Source organism: Eucyclogobius newberryi, unplaced genomic scaffold, assembly GCF_026437365.1.
Source record: "Eucyclogobius newberryi isolate DKJ021-1_F unplaced genomic scaffold, fEucNew1.0.hap1 SCAF_15, whole genome shotgun sequence".
Taxonomy (NCBI): Eukaryota; Metazoa; Chordata; class Actinopteri; order Gobiiformes; family Gobiidae; genus Eucyclogobius; species Eucyclogobius newberryi.
The window spans coordinates 26061618-26081678 of record NW_027315779.1 but is presented as its reverse complement, the minus strand read 5'-3'; the positions used below and the strand labels follow the sequence as shown (position 1 = coordinate 26081678).

General features: G+C 39.4%; 1 protein-coding gene across 3 annotated transcripts in view; it reads right to left on the bottom strand.

The window, feature by feature from the left end:
- LOC140361184 (kin of IRRE-like protein 3) overlaps positions 1-20061 on the bottom strand; it is a 446443-nt gene that overhangs the window by 8676 nt on the left and 417706 nt on the right. For 2 of the 3 annotated variants that reach the window (XM_072446900.1, XM_072446902.1), the window contains exons 10-13: positions 14400-14500; positions 12271-12469; positions 6588-6695; positions 4782-4850 (exon numbers count right to left, since the gene is read on the bottom strand). In XM_072446900.1, coding sequence (XP_072303001.1) covers positions 4782-4850; positions 6588-6695; positions 12271-12469; positions 14400-14500 — 477 coding nt within the window. The remainder of the gene's footprint in view (positions 1-4781; positions 4851-6587; positions 6696-12270; positions 12470-14399; positions 14501-20061) is intronic. The other variant, XM_072446901.1, reaches the window with a different exon arrangement.

Here is a 20061-nt window from a genome sequence, read left to right as displayed (position 1 = left end):
GGCCCAAAAGTACAGCAAACAGGCTAAGTTTAGTGTTAAGGATCATGTTCCAAAGTCTTGTTTTTGGAGAGGAGTAAACTAATCATAGTGACAGGCGAGCGTTTTATATGCATGCTCTCAGAAGGACGACACGCAGCCGCATTAATATTAGATTGCAGCTATTGATCAGGATCAGAGGCGGCGGTGACCCAGAGGAGTTCAGGCGTGGACCAAGTGAGCTGAGGTCAAGCTCCAGAGAAGGGAGCAGGACTGTCCAAAGTTCATTAAGTGTGTTTACATGAAATTAAGTTGGAGTTTTGTAAAATATCCAACAACATGGTCATATTTTTTGCAGCATATGCCACTTCATAAAATGGTTGGCTTTACAAATACCAGAATTAAATAACACTGAAAGTAGGAGAGACTGGGGCAACTTCAGCCAATTTTTGAATTGGTGTTTTTTTGTTGTTGAAATATTGTCAAATCTGAGAAAATAAAAATTGTACCCGTTTTTCTTAATAAAAGAGTTCTGTGACATATTGTTAAAAAAAAAAAAAAAAGCAAAAAAAAAAGACTCACTTTTTCTCAATTGAAACACAAGACTAAAACATGTATTTATTTATTAGTTTGAAAGTGTCCTATGATAAATTTTAACCAGTAAAAAACTAATTCTAAATACTGTTTAGAGTGTTGTTTGAATTTCAACTAAACCCTATTTAATTTCACTTGTCGCCACCAAACTCAGGCACCTCAATAAACACATACAGTCATAGATAAAACTATCCATGAATGAAATCTAATTTTCATTTTTCTTGTGGATCATTTGGAACACACGTAAAAGTACTTCAGCTCGTACTTCAGCTCGTCTCCCAGGATGCACAAAACATCTGAAAGCAAAGATTTGTCTGCAGTTGGTACACTGAGGAGTAAAGCAATCTGAATTAGACTAAAACAATAAAAACTGTTAGCTACAAATCTTAGTGGAAATCCAATATTTTTAAGTGTTCTGAGCTCTGGAGAGGAAGATGGCTAATTATGAAGGATTAGGCTACTCAAACACTACTGTACATATGCGCTAAGAATTCAACAGTGCACGTGTCTTCATTAGTTTATATTTCATGCAATAGGATTAATTTCATCTGTTTTTAACCAGGAAAGTTTAGTAGCAGAGTAAACATACCCACCTCAAAACAGCGCTCATAAGCAAATTAGCTCGTGAAGCTACCAGGACACATAAATCCTCTCTTTCTATTGATGCCCATGCCATAGCTGGAGGAACACTCTTCAAACTGTCCATTGCTTCTCCATTCAAGTGCAAAATGGCCACATGTCACATCGACAACATGCCAACATCAATGTCAACCTCGCACCAAGCAACAAACCAATCAATGCTACGCTATTGGCGGGGTCCGTCGCTATAAAGCACAATCTACCAGTGTCACTCACATTATTTGAACATGCTAGCACAAAATCTATTAAATGCTAAGTAGATGCGATGTATGCACCCGCTATGTGCTTGTTGTATTAGGAGCTTGTGTATGAAAAACACTATAATTAACAACACAATTCACGGTACATATTTGTTCTCTGTTTTTGAAGCTTTTTCTACATTGAGTCACGTCGGTTATTAGCGCAAAGTGGCTATCGAGTGCTAAGCTAACGGCGACGACAACATACTACCCACACATTGTTTTAGCAGTGAGTAGCCATGGGTCTTACTGTTTAAAGTAGCACGATAGTGGCAAGTATTATTACAGCTTAAACTGAACCATCTTTTTCCTCTTTTTACCATTATATTAACTAAAATGATCAAAAACATAACAAGAGTTGTGTTTGTTTCAGTTAGTCTTGCTTGAGTATTTCTGTATGCACTCCATGCCAACACTATATGCCTGACTAGAGTTACCCAGAAAGTGCTCCTCTGTGTTTTTAAAGTTCATTCACCATCACTGCGCTCAATCAGTGCTAAAATTACCTTCAGTAAAGCTTGGATTATATTTCTGCATTTAAATTCCGCACGGAAATTAGAAGTGCGGAGGGCAACGGAGAAGACTTTGACAATATTTATAGCCTGCGCACGGTTCATGGTGTCGAAAGTAAATCCTGCTCATTTTCCCACCAAACTGTTTCCATAGTTATTTTTTCTCCCCCTGTTGCTGAAAAAAATTCTAAATTTTGCCGTCAAGCATAAACCTACCTTAATAAGTATCTCTTACTAATAAGGGCAAAGTGAACCCATCAAAACTCAGCAAACCCTTTTATTTTCACATGGTTGTTTTAGGAAATGACATTCAAAAAATGTCACTCTACTGTGTAAGGGGGGTCTGGGGGTTCTCGCTCAGGTCATTTTTGCAACAAATCACACAAACTCCTATATTCTGATTCATATTAGTATTAACTGTTGAGTTGAGCAGGAAATTCCAATAACTATCCTTGAAGCTAGCAAGGTCACGGTATTTCAAAACATGGTCAAATTACTTCACTCAAATTTAGGCTTTAAAGGTGCACTGTGTAACTTTCCTGGTGGAGGGCACACCGCTTATCTTTGTATCTTGCAATTACAGGTGTTTTTGTTACTCAAATATACCTCTCGCCGCTCCACAGATCTGACCTGTAACTTGTGTCCATGGAGATAGATCAATTTTAAGTCAGTGAAACATTCCAGACAAAACAATAGCATCTACATGGAGAAAAGCAAGAGACGAATCCAGAGAAATGACATAGTTGCCTGACCAGCCATTCCCAACACGTTTTGACAGACGACTTTACAAAACCTGAGGGTCTGGGATCCAACCCGGTCGCTCCAATTTCCAAAGGGAGTGATTGACAGGCGGATTAACCAATCAGACAAACGCATTGTCCGTTTGTGTCCAAACAAACATGGTGGATTACGAGGAAAGAATAAAAATAACACAGACTGAGAAACGTTGCCGCCTTCTGCTGAGTCAGCAAGCGACGCACTAAACTCTGTAAATCTCAGGTAAATGAAGTTATATATTTTGTTCTGAATGTTCCGTTGAGAGACACGTGACACAAATTAACGGCGGTGGTTGGACCGGTTAATGCTGGAGAGTTTTTTTGACGCCCCCTAATGGTCCGAATCCAGACCCTTACGCATTTGCATTCAGGCAAATGACATAGCGCACCTTAAATGAAACTAACTTTATTATCATTAACATTATTAGCATTATTTGAAGTTAGAAAACATAAAACACCAAGAGTCCAAATGTATGCTAAAAGGCCAGAACAAAGTGTAATTTTTCTATTTCCATTTTCGCCCATGCAGCAAATACATAACAAGGTGCACTTATTTGCATATTTCCCTGGTTGCTGCCAACTTTCACAGAGAGATGATCCCCCGGTTTGGCCTGTATCCAGGAAGCACCGGAGCTCGGGTCGGATTCAGAAGACAGCTTTTCTTGTAGGAGATGTTCTGCCTCTGCTCTGTCAGATTCCTTGTACTGATCCAGCAGGCAGCGTCGAAAGTCTCTGGTGTGCGTTCAGAAGCAGCGATAGGTTCTGTGGAATTGTCGTTGTCTACGTGTAGGTTGGTGACATTTAAAAGTTTTAGTATTAATTAAGCGATTCCTTCATTTTAGATGCAAGCTGGCGTTAACACGGGGGTCGTGAATTCAGAACAAGTTTAGTTTAAAAGGGCATTGTTGAGTTTTAATTAGCTTGTGGTAAACAAATCTCAACGCTTTGGCGCCGTTTGACACTTTTTGTGTGTCAACAAATATTGTGAATAATAAAAGAATATGTAACTATCTACGCTTTCATGTCGGAATGGACTTTGATGACAGTGTGCGGTAGAAAACCTGATTTGAACTTGTTGCATATTTGCTGAAGCTCTACCATTGAGCCACTGCACTGCAAATCTTATTTTATGTTCATTTTGTTCTAAAGAGCCACTGATCCAAAGTACCTGACAAAGCATAATACGTCTCCTTTAAGTCCTGAACCTAAAACCTACAGCCCTGACAGTGGCTCCCAACCAAGATATGTATCACAATTTACAATTATACATTTTCCAATACTTAATACACAATCAGAACAATCTCCCTCCATTTCTGTTGTACAGCTTTATAGTCAAAACGCATGATGTATTTGAAATTATTACAGCTAAACACACTGTACTTTTGTCCATCTCAAGGCTCATTTACGCTCCATTTTTATACATAAAAAGCCTTTTAATATTTCTAACCATTGCTAACGTCAAGGCTGTGCTCTGGTAAATAACCACCAGAGGACGCTACAAGTCAGTTAGAGAATTGACCAAAACGGAAGAAAAATGTCACTAGAAAAACAAACATGGAGGCTCCAATGACGTTTTTTGATTACATTTGTTGTAAAAAATCCAAGAACATGGAGTGAAAAATAATAACCGTATTTTCCGGACTATAAGTTGCACCGTTTTTTCATAGTTTTGGCCGGGGTGCGACTTATACTTACTGTATATACTTACCCTCCGGAGCGACTTATAATGTGATATTATTTGTTATTTTCACACTTCTTCTCTATTATGCATTTTTTGGCTAGTGCGACTTATACTCCGGTGCGACTTATACTCCGGAAAATATGGTAATTTGTTTAGCGGCTAGTCACTTTTTAAAACAACGAGCTTCCACTGTTGCACTGTGTTCACTACTGCCCCCAGTGGAGGGCACATGAACAGCTCCGTGACTAGTAAACATACAAACCACACATGGGCTGAGTCTTAATTAACGAGCCTTTACCTGTAACTGGACATGCCTTTCTTTTTTTTTTTTTTTTTTTAGATCCAAACAAAGTCAACAACTTACTCTCGGTTTTGCCGTCTCTCTGGCGCGACAGGGACACGGGCAGCGAGGACATCACCAGGTGGACATCTTCTACAACACAGCACACATTCTAGTTACACCGACCAAGGCCAAATGAAACTGCAGTAGACAAAACAGAGTGAGGAACCGAGGCCAGAGCTCCCCTGCCCTCAAAAGAAACCCAAATAAATAACAGTACGGCTGGCGCTACTCATGAATAGCACTCGGCACCAATCGATAATATGGATTTTCCTTTCAGTGCTGGTGCTGCGACCTTTGATTCCACAACATTGACCATGCAAATACATAGATTTTCATAACCACACGCAATTCACTTTTTGGTAAGTCGAGTTAGAGGGCTATAGAGGTTAAATGTTTCAACAAACACGCAAGATGGCAATGAAACCTTTGACATAAAATGCTCTTGCAGGAAAAACGCGTGGAAATGTGTGCGGTCTAAAGCTATAATGCAAATAAGTTTGAGCATATTTTGTGATGTGCCAAGTTCAGGGTTAATATATAATATTTGTTTCAGTCTATGTGTAAATGTTTTGTGTGGAGGTTTTCAGTAAGTCGTGATAATATATAGCGGTAAATGGAAGTTCACATTAGACAAAATGATACAAGTTTGGTGCATATTTTGTTCTCTCTTTGTACAGTATTGAAATATGCCCTAACATGAATACACTTCCAAAGGTATGATCTCAGAAGTGTCTTGCCCAAGCACACAATGTCAGTCAGTATGTAATGCAGACATGTGTTGTATTCTAAGGAAGGGTGTGGCTGAACATGAATAAATGTGGTTATTTTGACGTCTTGTATGATTTTTAACATCCCAACAACAAAGAACAACAAAAAATGAAGGCTGCTGTTCCCAAACTCTGACTTTTGAGCCCGACCAATAACAACTCATACTCTTCAGATGCAGATGTAATTTTAAATTTGAACCAACCTAGCCAATATAAAAAACAATGATTTAAGTTGTAAGAAGTAGTGTTAATGTAATAATTTTAACCAAATATATGATGCATAAAAAAATGGGAATGTTGAGTGTCGATGGGTCAGGAAATGTGAGGCAGGTGCTCTTCAAGGATCCAACAAATAGAAATACAGAATTAAAAAAGCTGAGCTCTGAGGCACTCTGACTTGAAACATGAGGCTATTGGGACAGGCCCACGCGTTTCAACTATGTCTGCTTCTTATTCTTATGATACATTTGATTTAAATCTCAATTTCCCCCTTTGTGGGCCCACCAGGGGGACACTGCTTTAATTCAATTAATTCAATTAAATTAATATTTATAATGCCTGACATTACAACAGCAGTTACCTCGAAGGGTGAATGGATAATCATAGTTTTTTTCACAGTAGTATCCTATTTATTAAGACAATTATGTAATCCATGGCGTGATGTAATAATGATATACAGAAACTGGGAGGTAAATGTGTATTTTGTAAGACAAATGTGCTCATTGTTGATTGAGATTAATGGTTGTGTTGTACAGGTGTGTGTGTGTGTGTGTGTGTGTGTTTGGGTCAAATAGTGGACATTGTGAATTGTTTTTTCATTTTAAAAGTAGACTAAACTAAACTAGGGCTACTTAGCAGTGCAGTGTTTTATTCACTGCTTATGTGATATTTGAATCTCAATCACAACATCTACAGGTGTGATTTGACCATGTTTACTTCCAAATATTGCCTGAATATTTTTTTTTGTCAATATGGCCCCGACGCACACAGAACAAACACGTTGAACAGACTTTCCGCCTCATTCATGTCACGATGGTTCTGTTTGTGTGTGAACTCTTACTTCTCTGGAAGCGGGTGCAGCAGAAGGCCCCTAGTGTCCCCAGCAGAATGGACAGAGCGAGGAAGGCCCCCACAGCCACGCCGATGATCACAGCCAGCCTCAGCGTCTCTGAAACACAAACACAAACACATCCATCTTAAGACAGAGCTACAAGAGCAATCACAGTTTTAATATTCTTTTTTTTTTCATCCAATCAGAACTTAGTGGCAGAGTTGAAGAAACTGGGAAACTAGAGTACTACTTTTAAAGGACATTTTAAGGTTATCAAAGCAAAGTAAGGATGTTCAATCAACTAAAATTTTCATAAAAGCCTATTATTTTGAAAAATTGACTGGATTTTGTGTGTGTATGAAATGGCACTGGAGCAGAAAGCATGAACTTGTTTAAGTGTTTATTTTTCACACATTGCACAGCCCAAGGCACAATCAATAATTGTCACTCCAAAATATAGACCCACACCAAAAAAAAAAAATCTTTCTTTCAAAAATGAACAAAAAACAAGACACAGAAGAATAAAATCATTTTAATATATTTTAGTATTTAAATTATCCTTTTCATTGTTATTTGGGCCCAGCAATGTTTAGCTTTCATTTCTTTTTGCTTCACGGCTGCAATTTCCAAAGTATCCATCCAGTGTTTCCATTACAGGAGTTTTATGTCCCAGACACATGGAGTTCAAAGTCAAATGGTTTAATGTTGAATATAACCAGTGCGTTATTAAACTCTCAAAATCCATCAACAACCAAACAATACCAGCAAAAAGTATTTCCTTGAGAATAGTTTAAAAATGTGCAAACAAAAACACTCTACGTTCCAGAATAGGGCAACAATAAAGTGAAAACTGTTAGTATTTTTCCATCTTTTGTAAAAAATTAACCAACTGACATTTCTACTATGGAAATAACATAAAACCAGCATTCAGCTCTTAATCATTCAAATGAAACGTGTTGTGATCTACTTTTGGTCTCAATTCTAGAATTCTGAACACATAGGATTTGAAAAGGTCTTGATATGATGTTTTAAAATACCGTGACAGATTTTTCCAACTGAAATATTTAAAACATGAGATATTGAGTTTCTCCATTGAAATGTGCAGATTATGTCTTAATCCGGCACTGACAATTTCTATTCACCTCATTCCAGAAGTCTGTCTGAGCACGACCGTCCCACATAATCCTTATTCCGGTTATATTAGTGAACACAGGGACGGCAACCTCCAGAGAAAAGAGAAAATAACTTCTACACGGACTAAAAAGCCGTTTTCGTGCCGTCCAGAGAATTGATGCATTATTGTCTTGTTGGTCACATGAACATTGGACATTTCACACAAATCAATCGACTTTATAGCATGTTTTAGCGGCGAGACTTTTCCCTTGCTCTCCATTTAAACCAACATAGTTCCCACTGGACCGGAAGTGCCATTACCGACCCGGAGTGCCGACCCGTGGAAAAAAGAGGAAAAAGCAGGCGGGGCGGAATAAGGTCAATAATAATAATAATTCTACTGATGAAAATGAGCAATTATCCTGTCAATGTCGCCCATACTTTTTTATCAAATACGTGGATTAAGCGCCGAGTAGACGACAAAAAACGCCGACACTTCACGGTGGTCCGCCACAGCCCGCCATCGCCCGCTTTATGCTCCTTTTCTCTCCTCCCCCCCGCACATACACACCCTCGCCGTCATTTGTTTTATTATTTATGGGCCCCGCTGTTTACTCTTTACAGGCTCCCAACAATTACCATCAACACGCCGGCCGGTGCCAAGCCAAGCCGAGTCTTTCTCCCATATAATTCCGCCGCTATCATGATAGGAGCCCTGGACGCCTGCCAACTGGAAATGGTGCGGCCCTAAGTGTTTCAGACAACGCGGTCAGGAGACATAATTCAACAGTGCTGCTTTAAAGAGCCGCAGTTCCTTTGACCTTCTTTAGAGATTGGGAAGCGACAAAAAAAAGAGAGAGAGAAAGAGAAGTAAAAGTCTCGAGATATAGCTAACAGAATAGGAACCCTTGGGGAGGATAAATAGATAAACACAGCGAGTATCGATCATGGGACGGTTTCTGATCATTGCGGTGAGGTCAAGTGCCCTTCAATCCACGCTTTGGTCTGCAGAGAGGAATAAGTACAGGAAATACGGAAATAGACGTGGGTTTGTTCAGTATGTAAGTAAGAAAAGTGTCGAAGTGGTGGTTGAACAAAGTTTTTAAAGGTGACTGAACATAGGGCAATGCATTCTGGTAAATGGATTTGTCTTGCAAGAAGAACTACGGTCAATTATTTCAACTAAAGGCTCTGTACCTCATTTTTACAGATTAAAACCACAAAAAACAGAACTAGTTAATTTTAGACTTTAAACTCACATATTCTTTTGCTTTTCACAGCTTTCAGACGGCGCAGTGAGTTATGCCGTCGCGATAAAGCTAACAACAACGAGCATGCTAACAGAGCACTTCCTGGTTTCGCAGAATAAAACGTCCTATAGCCAGGTACTGGAGCAAAACTAATTTTACTACGTAGAAGGTTTTTAAAATGAACCAAAATATTTTCTTCTCTACTCCATCATGAATTATTGTTATTAATTATTTTTGGAGTCTTTAAGATATCATTTTTAGCTTTGAAAATATCCCTAAATAATAAGATGGATGAGTTGAATGGGTTACTAGGGAACATTCTTTTCCTTCCTAACAAATACTCTGAAGTTGAAACTTAGGAAATACATTTTACTCCATTGTGTTGTTGTGCAGGGGGCGATCGCCTCCTCGTTCAGTTTTTATTCCATACTAAGCTTTATTGTGCCTTTGTATGATTATGCTAAGTCACTGTGCCACCCTTGGGAGTGAAGACCACCACAGTGTTTCCTGATGTGAACCCGAACACCGTAATAACCTCCAGCTCTTACATCGATCTGTGTTTTGGGCATCTGTATTGATAAAGATGCCAAGGCTGTTGTTGTTTAAATCAATGAAAAAGCATTAGCTGTTCACCACTATGCTGAAAATGCATTACTTGACATATATTTGGCATTTATTTGCAGTTCATTTCACTAATGGCGTATTGTTATATAATCTTGTATTACATATGTATTTGTGTTATTACATATCGTGCAGGTTGTAACTATTCAGTCACCTATTGAATCTGTGTGGTCAGCTCAAAGTCCATCGCTTCATAACAATGAGATTTGTATTTGATCATGTGAAAAACTGTTGATTTTTCAGTTGTGACTATATTGCCAAAAGGGAATATATTGAACAACATTCAAAAAAGTGTTTTATTCCCAATTCCTCCTGAAAACATGCAGTTTTGTTCATACATATTTGGACTTGGACTATGTAGTAAATAGGTAAGACCCTCTCATTGTAAGACTCCTGCTACATGAACATACTGACTGACCAGAATTAATTGCTTTACAACACCTTTCCATGGTAATATAAAGTTAAAGTGTCTGTTCTAGTCTATTCTTACCTTTGAAAGCCAACAGTTTTAACACCTCTTATAGTTTCTTGTTAACATTCAGACGGAGGTGCACAGGGCCAGCAGGAGTCACGGCGCACAAATGACTTATTAATACTACAAAGAGATCATTTTACTGCAACGCTAAGTCTCAGGTACGTTCAAAACACCTCATCATTTGGCCTATTAGCCGCTACATGCTAGAGAATGTCAAACACGGGGAGGAATATCTTTGTAAGTTATGTCGGGTGTCAGAAATGAGCAGAAATCTTGATGTTCTACGGCCTGATTTGAGTCCTGTTTAGTTCTGCTTAGTCTGGTTTTAATCATTGTTTCAGGATGAGATGGTGTAATCCCTCATTCTCATGTATTCACTGGCTTCAAATCTGCTATGGTTTGAGTATACAGTTGTAGACAGAAGGTAGATTATACCTTAATCAAGCATTTCTTTTGTGTATTTCATTTGTTTAAGGATTTTAGTAGTGGTTTGTTCTTTAGTCTTTGTTGCACGTCGTTTCAACCGTGGTTACAACCTGGTTTAGTCTTGGTTTAGTGTAATATCTCTGTTTTAGTCTTATTTTACCCTTGTAGTTTTATCCTAGTTTTAGACCAGATTTTCAATGCAGGTTTAGTCCTGGATTAGTACTTATTTAGTGTTATTTGGTCCTGGACTAACCCATTTTCCCCTTGCGATAGCCTTGCTTTGGAGAACATGGTTTAGTCCTGGTTTATTGCTTTTGATGGCAAAGTTTACTCCACAATCTTTTGTAGCTGAATAGATTCAAGTGTTGAAAATATTACAATGAGGACAAATATGCCCACTTCACAGGTGAGAGCTCATTTGCTTCCACACATTAGCTCCGAGCTAAGTACATGTTTTGTGCTAGTTTAGCATTTAGTCCTGGTTTAGACCCAATCTACTGCACAACAAAAAGAGTACGTACTTGAGTTAAAATGACGTTAAAAATAAACCCATTCAGACTTACATCAAACTAGTGAAATCAACTAAAAATGAAGACGAACAGTTTTGAAAAAAAAAACTTAGAAAAAATCTGTATTTTACATCATGCAGTTTAGTTTAACGCTAAATGTTGGTTTACTCCGATTCTACTGAAATAACTACATAGAAAGAACATAAGATCCGACAGCTCCAGTCAATTGCTTTTAGACTCTGAACATTTATGTTAACATTTCCCTGACAAGCGACCTTTGGAGACGTGGAGAGTAATGGGGTGCGCTCGCTAAAGGAATGACACTTGTGATCATTTATTAGAAATGTGCCCCGCCCATCCCACCACTGAAGGTCAGCTTACACAGTCTGCAAAAGCACGCACAAATGTCCACTGAACTCTCAGATGACCCTCCAGGTTTGAAGACACGGCTGGCATATTAAAAGTGCAAATTGTTGGTAAAACGGGAAGTGTATTAACCTTTTGGAAAATTATGCGACTCTTATTTCCTTCATCTTGTAATCCGTCAGCCAATCACCGCTCAAGCCAAACACATACAGTATATGCCCTTGCTTTAACCACCCTTCCTTTAATATCTTAGAATTAAAGGGGCTGTACTACATTTTATATTTACTTTTCTTTTTTAATCCACGATAATAGAGTAACATCTGTTTTCTCCCAGCACAGATATACTGTAAAAGCAGCTCTTTGGGTGGAAAAGAGAATGCTTTGTGCTGCCTGCATCTAATTAAAGAGAGTTATTATTCCCCATGAAGCAGCTCTTTGGGTGAAAAAGAGAATGCTTTGTGCTGCCTGCATCTAATTAAAGAGAGTTATTATTCCCCATGAAGCAGCTCTTTGGGTGAAAAAGAGAATGCGTGTGCTGCCTGCATCTAATTAAAGAGAGTTATTATTCCCCATGAAGCAGCTCTTTGGGTGAAAAAGAGAATGCGTGTGCTGCCTGCATCTAATTAAAGAGAGTTATTATTCCCCATGAAGCAGCTCTTTGGGTGAAAAAGAGAATGCGTGTGCTGCCTGCATCTAATTAAAGAGAGTTATTATTCCCCACGAAGCAGGAAGTGCACTGTTAGCACGCTAGCTAGTGTTAGCTTTACCGTTCTAGTAAACTCTGCTCCGACAGTTGTAAAACGCACTTGTAAACACACTGCGGTGAGCGAGTAGGATCGGAAAGCATTAGGTAATTGAGAAACACATTTCGATCACCCAAATGAAATAGTTTCTGGACGTCAGGAGGAGACTAGCCGCTAGCGTGTCCTGACCTTGCTCTTTGAGGCGTATGATCTCCGTGTCCGAGCCGAAGCTGTTCCAGGCGGTGCAGTTGTAGATGGTCTGAAAGTCTGCGGGGACGATGTTACTCATGGTCAGCGTGGAGATGACCCCGTCCTCCGTGCTCACCGTCTCCACCGTGTACCGGCCGGACGTGCCCGACTCCAGGACCGTCTCCTTCCACGACCACGCCTACGAAAAACAAAGGTGAGGACGTTGAAGTGGCTGTACCGGATTTTGCCCATGTAGTTGAGCCAAAGTTATTTTAGACCGACGCCAAAATTATGCTCGGACGTGTGAAAGTTGTGAATGATTAAGGAAGGTGAGGAATAACTTTGGAACGGTGTAAACAGTTTAAAATGATGTAGCTCTTTTTAAGACAGTGTAAATCAGGTACAGCGTCTTTGAGTCTTAAATTAAGTGAATCATTGGGCATTTTTTATTTGATACTAGGTCTTTATCTCATCAAAATGTGTGTTATTTAGGTTATTATAGCAGCGTTTTCCCAGTTTTACAGTAAAAACTACAACTTTTGGTCATTTGGGCCGATTTAGCAGGAAGTTGAGGGCCAACAAAACATTGTCTGAGGGCCGTATTTGGTCCCCAGGCCATAGTTTGGACACACTTGCTTTAAGACGAGTAAACCTTATCTTTCATGCCACACAGTACACATCATATCAGAGCCCGTCCAGGTTTATTGTGTGACGAGCATCAACATTACAACGTGAATGAATTAATTGTGAAAAATATGTATAAGAATAGTGAGTTTGAAGAGATCTGGCCTTAACTTTACAGCTGTATTCTTACCTCAAACGAACCGAGCGCACGCATAAAGAGTTGAGGGACGTCCCCGCACACATTTAGGATATAACTCACAAGGCTCACTCTGAATCATCCTTTAATGTTCCCTAATTATCTCCTAATGTGCAGAAATCAAATGTTCTCATTTCACCAGGAGAATGAGACGGATTGGACCGCACTAATTATTGATGCGTGTATAGTCCCACCAGCCCCGGACCCCCCGCTGCTTTCATTGGACTAAAGTTTTACCATTATGAGACGCAAAAATGACTAAAACTTACTTTGGAGTTCATCAGAGAAGGCGCCCGGCGGTGTGGACAGTAGTGGACAAAGTCTTGTGTGGGTTTGTTTTTTGAATTAAAAGACTTCAACATTTCAAAGTTAAACTCAAATTAGAGTCTGTTTTTCTCACAATTTTGCCTATAACTTCAATAATAACTGACATAAAACTAAATGGTGCTATACTTATGTGAAAAACTAAACTTATGTGAAATTGGCCTTTTCAACTATCTATTCAAATATCTGTCTTATAATGATTGATTATAAAACGCTTCTCCAATAAGTTGTATTTAAATATATTTATGGATGTATATTTCTCTTAATGAGCTGTTTGCGTAGCGTCACGCTTCACTTCAAGTACAAATTTTAATGTTTAGTTGTGTCCTTTTTAGTCACTTCTTCACTCTTTATTATACTTTATTTAACTTGGAATACAAAACAATTTTGTCAGGAAACTACTCAACATTACACTTCTGACTTGCTTGTGCAGTGGGTTTAAGGTGCAGCGTCATGGGTTCGATTCCCAGCCGCAACCATTTGTCGAATGTCTCTCCCCTCTCTCTCCCCATTTCATGCTACAACTGTCCTGCCAAAGAAAACCTTTTCCACCTTATCAGGAATTTGTCCCGGATGCCACGGTTAATTGTGCCTATCCTTCCTGTTGTAAGAATTCTATAGACTAACAACTTCTTTATATACTACAATACATTTTTTTTTTATTTATTTATAGGAGATCTTCTACTGAAAGTGTTTTTCAGACTTCCTATAAGTGATCTGTTCTTCTGTATCTACCTCTGTATCTACCTGCGTTGCACCAATGAAATTTCCCCATGTGGGACAATAAAGGAATATCTTATCTTATCTTAAATAAAATAAATAAAATAAATAAAATAAATAAAATAAATAAAATAAATAAAATAAATAAAATAAATAAAATAAATAAAATAAATAAAATAAATACATTTAGAAATACAATAATAATATATTGAAAAAAAAAAAAAAAATTAAATTAAACAAATAAAATAAAAACCACACAACTCACTATGCGGTCCGGTGGAGGGGTGCTGCGGATGAAGCACTTGATCTGGCCCTTTTCTCCGTAGAGCGCCTGCTGGGTCTGGGTGCTGGAGATAGTGGGAGGACCTGCGGACACACAGCCAAGGCACAGACACTCAATCATCACCATTAAAAAGATATATATATATATATAAAACTAGGCTATACATCTTCCTGGCAATCGCTGCACATATATTAACCAAGAGAGGAGAGGCCGGTCTCCAAGGGCAAAACCATGCACTGGGGGGAAAAATCCCTGGCGTTATTTATTTGCGGCTTTTAATTGGCTTTGAGCGTAAAATAAACCGCACCTAAATCCAATCTACCTTTCAGATAGACTTTGGGGGCTCTTTATGGTCGCTTCTTGGGATGTAAATCAGAACTATAGATCACATTAAGGGAATAGCTGTTATAAAGCCTCAGTCGATTTATGGCAGACGGCGCGCGCAGAGAGGGTTTAAATATTATAATCGCTCGAAGAGGGCTTGTAATCTGAAATAGGACGTGGCTCGGATCAGGAGGGGTTACCATGATGACGAGTTTCAACGCAAACAACTTGTATACGGGGCAATACAAAGTGTTTTTTGTTCTCCTCAGACAATTCTGTGGACTAGTATGGATCAAGTTTTAATCAAGATGGATCTAACGCATAATTCAAAAGTGGACATTATTATTCAGCTTAATGAGAAGAGATGGGAATCTATTAATCATTTAACAACTAATTAATTTAACCGTCAGAAATCAATTAACAAAACAGACAAGGGTCAATAACACATGCAGATTAACCAACGTTTACAAGAACTAAAACTTAGAACGCGTAGAAGACCCGGTTTCATTCAGTCGTTTTGTGTCTCGTTAAAGACCCGTCGCTGTCCATTGTTTTTATTTTTCAACTTTTGCAGTGCATTGTGGTCCATTTTGACGCTACTCTTCGGCTTTCTCCACCTCCTGGACATTCTAGGTGCTCTAGTTTCCAGCTTCAACCTAAAACATGTACAATAGTCTGACCAACATTCGGCTCGGGAAAAAATAAACTACCTTAACTTAAATCAAATTAAGTGGAAAGTTTATTTTCAAAAAACAGATAAATGCCATTTGAGCAAAAAAAATATTTCTGAAGGTTTCCAATTTACTCTGTGTCTTGAAGTGTTTTCAAAAGCCAAATCTATTTTAGTGCCATACAAATATTATTCCTTCCCTTCGTGAGCAAATTCCTTAAATTATTCTGCTACTAACATTATTTATACTAATTACACCTTTTCAGAGATATTTGTGTTTTGGAAATGAACTCTTCAAGTGCAGTTAAGTGGTGCATGCGGAGAAAAAAAGAAGAAAAAAAATCAAGATAATAAACTTTAATTGAAAAACAGTTATTGGAAAAAATATAGAAAAATTGTCATGAAACTTTGTGACAGTTTTGATCTATGAACATGTCGAGTTGTGATTGTCATTCACTTCTCAGTCACTTTCCACTTATATTCATGAGCGCGCTATAGTCTGGAAATTACGGTAATAAACACCAACATAATTATTCTTTATGCAAAACCTACAGAATTATTGTGAGTTTAAACATTTTTGTTTTAATTGACCCCTGGCCTAGTTAATAATTGTTTTAGCCTTTCCACTTGTAATACATTTAGTAAATTCAGGTGGTGTTTAGTGTAAGTTTTAGTGAGTTATTGTTTGTCTTTTTGATCACGGTGAACACATTATGTTCAATCTGGCATTGCACATTTGTAAACATGTGTTAGTATTAAAGCAAAACTAAAAGAAACACTATGAAATCCCTTTATTCCAACAAAAACAGGCAAATACATTTCCCTAAAAACGCCTTTTTTTGCACCGAGAAAATCCACATTTCTTCGGCCATTCCGCCGCGTATGACAGGCCAGTCTGAGCGACGCATATGAATGAAATGCGACCCTCGAGGTGAACGGGACGACGGCTCGGAAAGACTTTGAGCTACAGAGGGGTCAGCGCATTAGAAACGGTCATAAAAACAGTCGCGCGCGTGTCGAGAGGGCGAAGCACGGCTGACACTCGAGAGGCCGGCTGAGGTTGGAGGAAGTGCTGACCGGGAGGAATCATACATTTCCCCCATTCCCCGCTCAAACGCGCACCATTTCTTTCTTTTCTCACACACAGGCCCCCCGGGGGGAGAGAGGGGCCCGCCACCGCTCACAGGCTAAACACATCAGTGGAATAGAGAAGCAGCACAAGAGTTCAGAGTGACCACTGCTATAGGATAAAAAGAGAAGAGTCACAATATAATACCAACTGTTGTCTTAACTTTGAATCCAGCCCTGTGTTTACTGCTTTAGTCCTTTTTTGGTCCTGGTTTAGTCCTTGTTTAATTTCAGCTTTAGACTTTAATTTGTCAACAGTCCTAGTTCAAACCTGGTTGATACTAGTCTAGTCCTAGTTTAAAGGTGGTATGGACGATTTTTTTCAGCAATTTTTGTATCATATTTCCTCGTAGCGTGGATAAATCATTTGTCCTGCCACGTATCAATCATAAAACGCACCTATCGCTCATCTGCAGCCGCGTGCGGTTCCTCCTCACGTTTCCGCGTGCCTAAGCGCATGGATCTATCATAATATAGTTCCCTCAGTGTACGGGGCAAAATGAAGACGGAGAAAGACAGTTCGAGCTGACGCAGAAGTTGACAGAAATCTACGGGAGACGAGAGATGCGATGCGCTCCGTTGCGCTAATAAACAAACGCACGTGTGTGTTGTATCGGTCCGCACGGGGGAGTGCACATGCGCACTTCCGCCTGCGTTCTCAAATCGCCGAAAAATTGTCCATACCGCCTTTAATTCTGGGTCGGCAATTTTGCAGAGAGATTCTTTTGATTTTATTTTCACAAAAATCAAATGTAGCAGTATATGATATAGCATGTCTAATATACAGTATAAAGAGATCTAGTGTTGGAGTATTTTGTGTCACATCAAACTGTTAAAAGCCCTCAGGAAAATGTGTCCCTCTGGAATATTTAGTCAAACAGCCGTCTGATCCATACAAAGGAGAAAAGGAGTCAGAAAAGATGATCCATCTTTGAAGAAAAACAACAACTACGTATGTCTTCCAATTTAAACCAAATAAAACAACAAGAAAACTAGATGTATGATTTTATTTTGTCACAATTTTGGAATTATTTATTACTAGACTCCAGCAAAAAAAAAAAAGCCTGTATATTAGAATATTTTACGGCTGATTTTGATTATTTCCTTCAAATTATATGATTTGAATTTACTCTAATAAACTGGATAAGAGAGCAGTGCAGTCCCACTTTGTGAAGAAGCTTTCTGCACATTCTTCAGGCACTAAATATCAACCTCTGTGCCATTATCTACACGACATTATTAGCGCTCTATCTCTAATCATTACCGCATCTCATGTGATGTACGCGTAATTAGTCAATAACCGTAAGTCTATTAGTAATTCATTTATCGATAGTGTTTCAGAGTTATCAGAAAGAGTAAACCTATGGCCGGCACAACCTTGAACGCTCCAAAAATGCTCTTCAATCCTTACCTAATCCATCCCAAACGTTATTGAGCTCCACTAGCAAAGCGTTCCTTCACAAATGTGTGATGTCCCGCCACTCATCTCCCCGCCACATTTCAGCCTGACCTTAAAACGTCTTTCCAATAAACAGCTGTCCATTTACTCCCCTCCCGCTGATTAATTCAGAAGGGCCGCGGATCATTTTTCATTGAACTATGGCGATCAGTCACAGTGCTGATAAAGGCGCGCCGTCGGCCATTAGGAATCGATGATATGCTCCTTATTAACTTCCACTGACAGTCGTGGCGAAGGTTTAACGTCGGCGCGGCGCTTTAATGTCGCCTTTCATCTGACACTGTTGGACAATGTCGGGAATAGAGTGAGTCAGAAAGTGTTGGACTTTTTTTGTGCAAAGCAGTCAAACGTCTTCGGTGTTTTTCATGTGATATAGACAAGGTGTCATTTTGAGGACTTTTACTGTTAAAAAAAAAAAGACCAATGCTAAGATGAATATGTTTTATGTCAAACTATCACTAATCTATAATTATAATAACTGCAACTGCACTAGTAAAATACACGTCAAGTATTAAAAGCCTGGTACTGATACAAATGTTCAATCTCGTTCATTTTAAGGAAACAGCGGCATAAATCATACATTTTAAGTTTGTAGACAAATATGTTTAACAAGTAATAAGAGTCCTAATTTCCATCTACATTTTCCACGTTTTTCTTTTCTTTTTTAAACAAGATTTGTGGCGCTTGATGAAATAAAATGAAAAACTGTTGCAGCCTGTTATCATTTTGTAGCGACATGTCCAGCATAATGTTGACGGTCGTTAGCATTTAAACAAACGATGCTAGCACATGCGGTAATGTTTTCTAACGAGGCTCTTGCGATTTTATTGGCTATTGCTCACCCTCTCGTTGAATGCACATTAGAGACAACATGTGGAACAGTACGAGCCTTTAGAATGCACAGATTCTAAATACAACTTATTTAGTCAGATTCCTATTCCTATTACTTATTGTTTATGCTTGAAATATTGAAATGTGCTGAAGGGCATATGATTATATTTATGCCTGGATGAACTCTCTCTGCTCGAGATGAACTGCTCTTCGTCTGCCTGGATGAACTCTCTCTGCACTAGATGAACTGCTCCTCGTCTGCCTGGATGAACTCTCTCTGCACCAGATGAACTGCTCCTCGTCTGCCTGGATGAACTCTCTCTGCACTAGATGAACTGCTCTTCGTCTGCCTGGATGAACTCTCTCTGCACCAGATGAACTGCTCCTCGTCTGCCTGGATGAACTCTCTCTGCACTAGATGAACTGCTCTTCGTCTGCCTGGATGAACTCTCTCTGCACCAGATGAACTGCTCTTCGTCTGCCTGGATGAACTCTCTCTGCACTAGATGAACTGCTCTCCGTCTGCCTGGATGAACTCTCTCTGCACTAGATGAACTGCTCTTCGTCTGCCTGGATGAACTCTCTCTGCACTAGATGAACTGCTCTTCGTCTGCCTGGATGAACTCTCTCTGCACCAGATGAACTGCTCTTCGTCTGCCTGGATGAACTCTCTCTGCACTAGATGAACTGCTCCTCGTCTGCCTGGATGAACTCTCTCTGCACTAGATGAACTGCTCTCCGTCTGCCTGGATAAACTCTCTCTGCACTAGATGAACTGCTCTCCGTCTGCCTGGATGAACTCTCTCTGCACTAGATGAACTGCTCCTCGTCTGCCTGGATGAACTCTCTCTGCACTAGATGAACTGCTCTTCGTCTGCCTGGATGAACTCTCTCTGCACTAGATGAACTGCTCTCCGTCTGCCTGGATGAACTCTCTCTGCACTAGATGAACTGCTCCTCGTCTGCCTGGATGAACTCTCTCTGCACTAGATGAACTGCTCTTCGTCTGCCTGGATGAACTCTCTCTGCACTAGATGAACTGCTCTTCGTCTGCCTGGATGAACTCTCTCTGCACTAGATGAACTGCTCTTCATCTGCCTTGATGAACTCTCTCTGCACTAGATGAACTGCTCCTCGTCTGCCTGGATGAACTCTCTCTGCACTAGATGAACTGCTCTCCGTCTGCCTGGATGAACTCTCTCTGCACTAGATGAACTGCTCTTCGTCTGCCT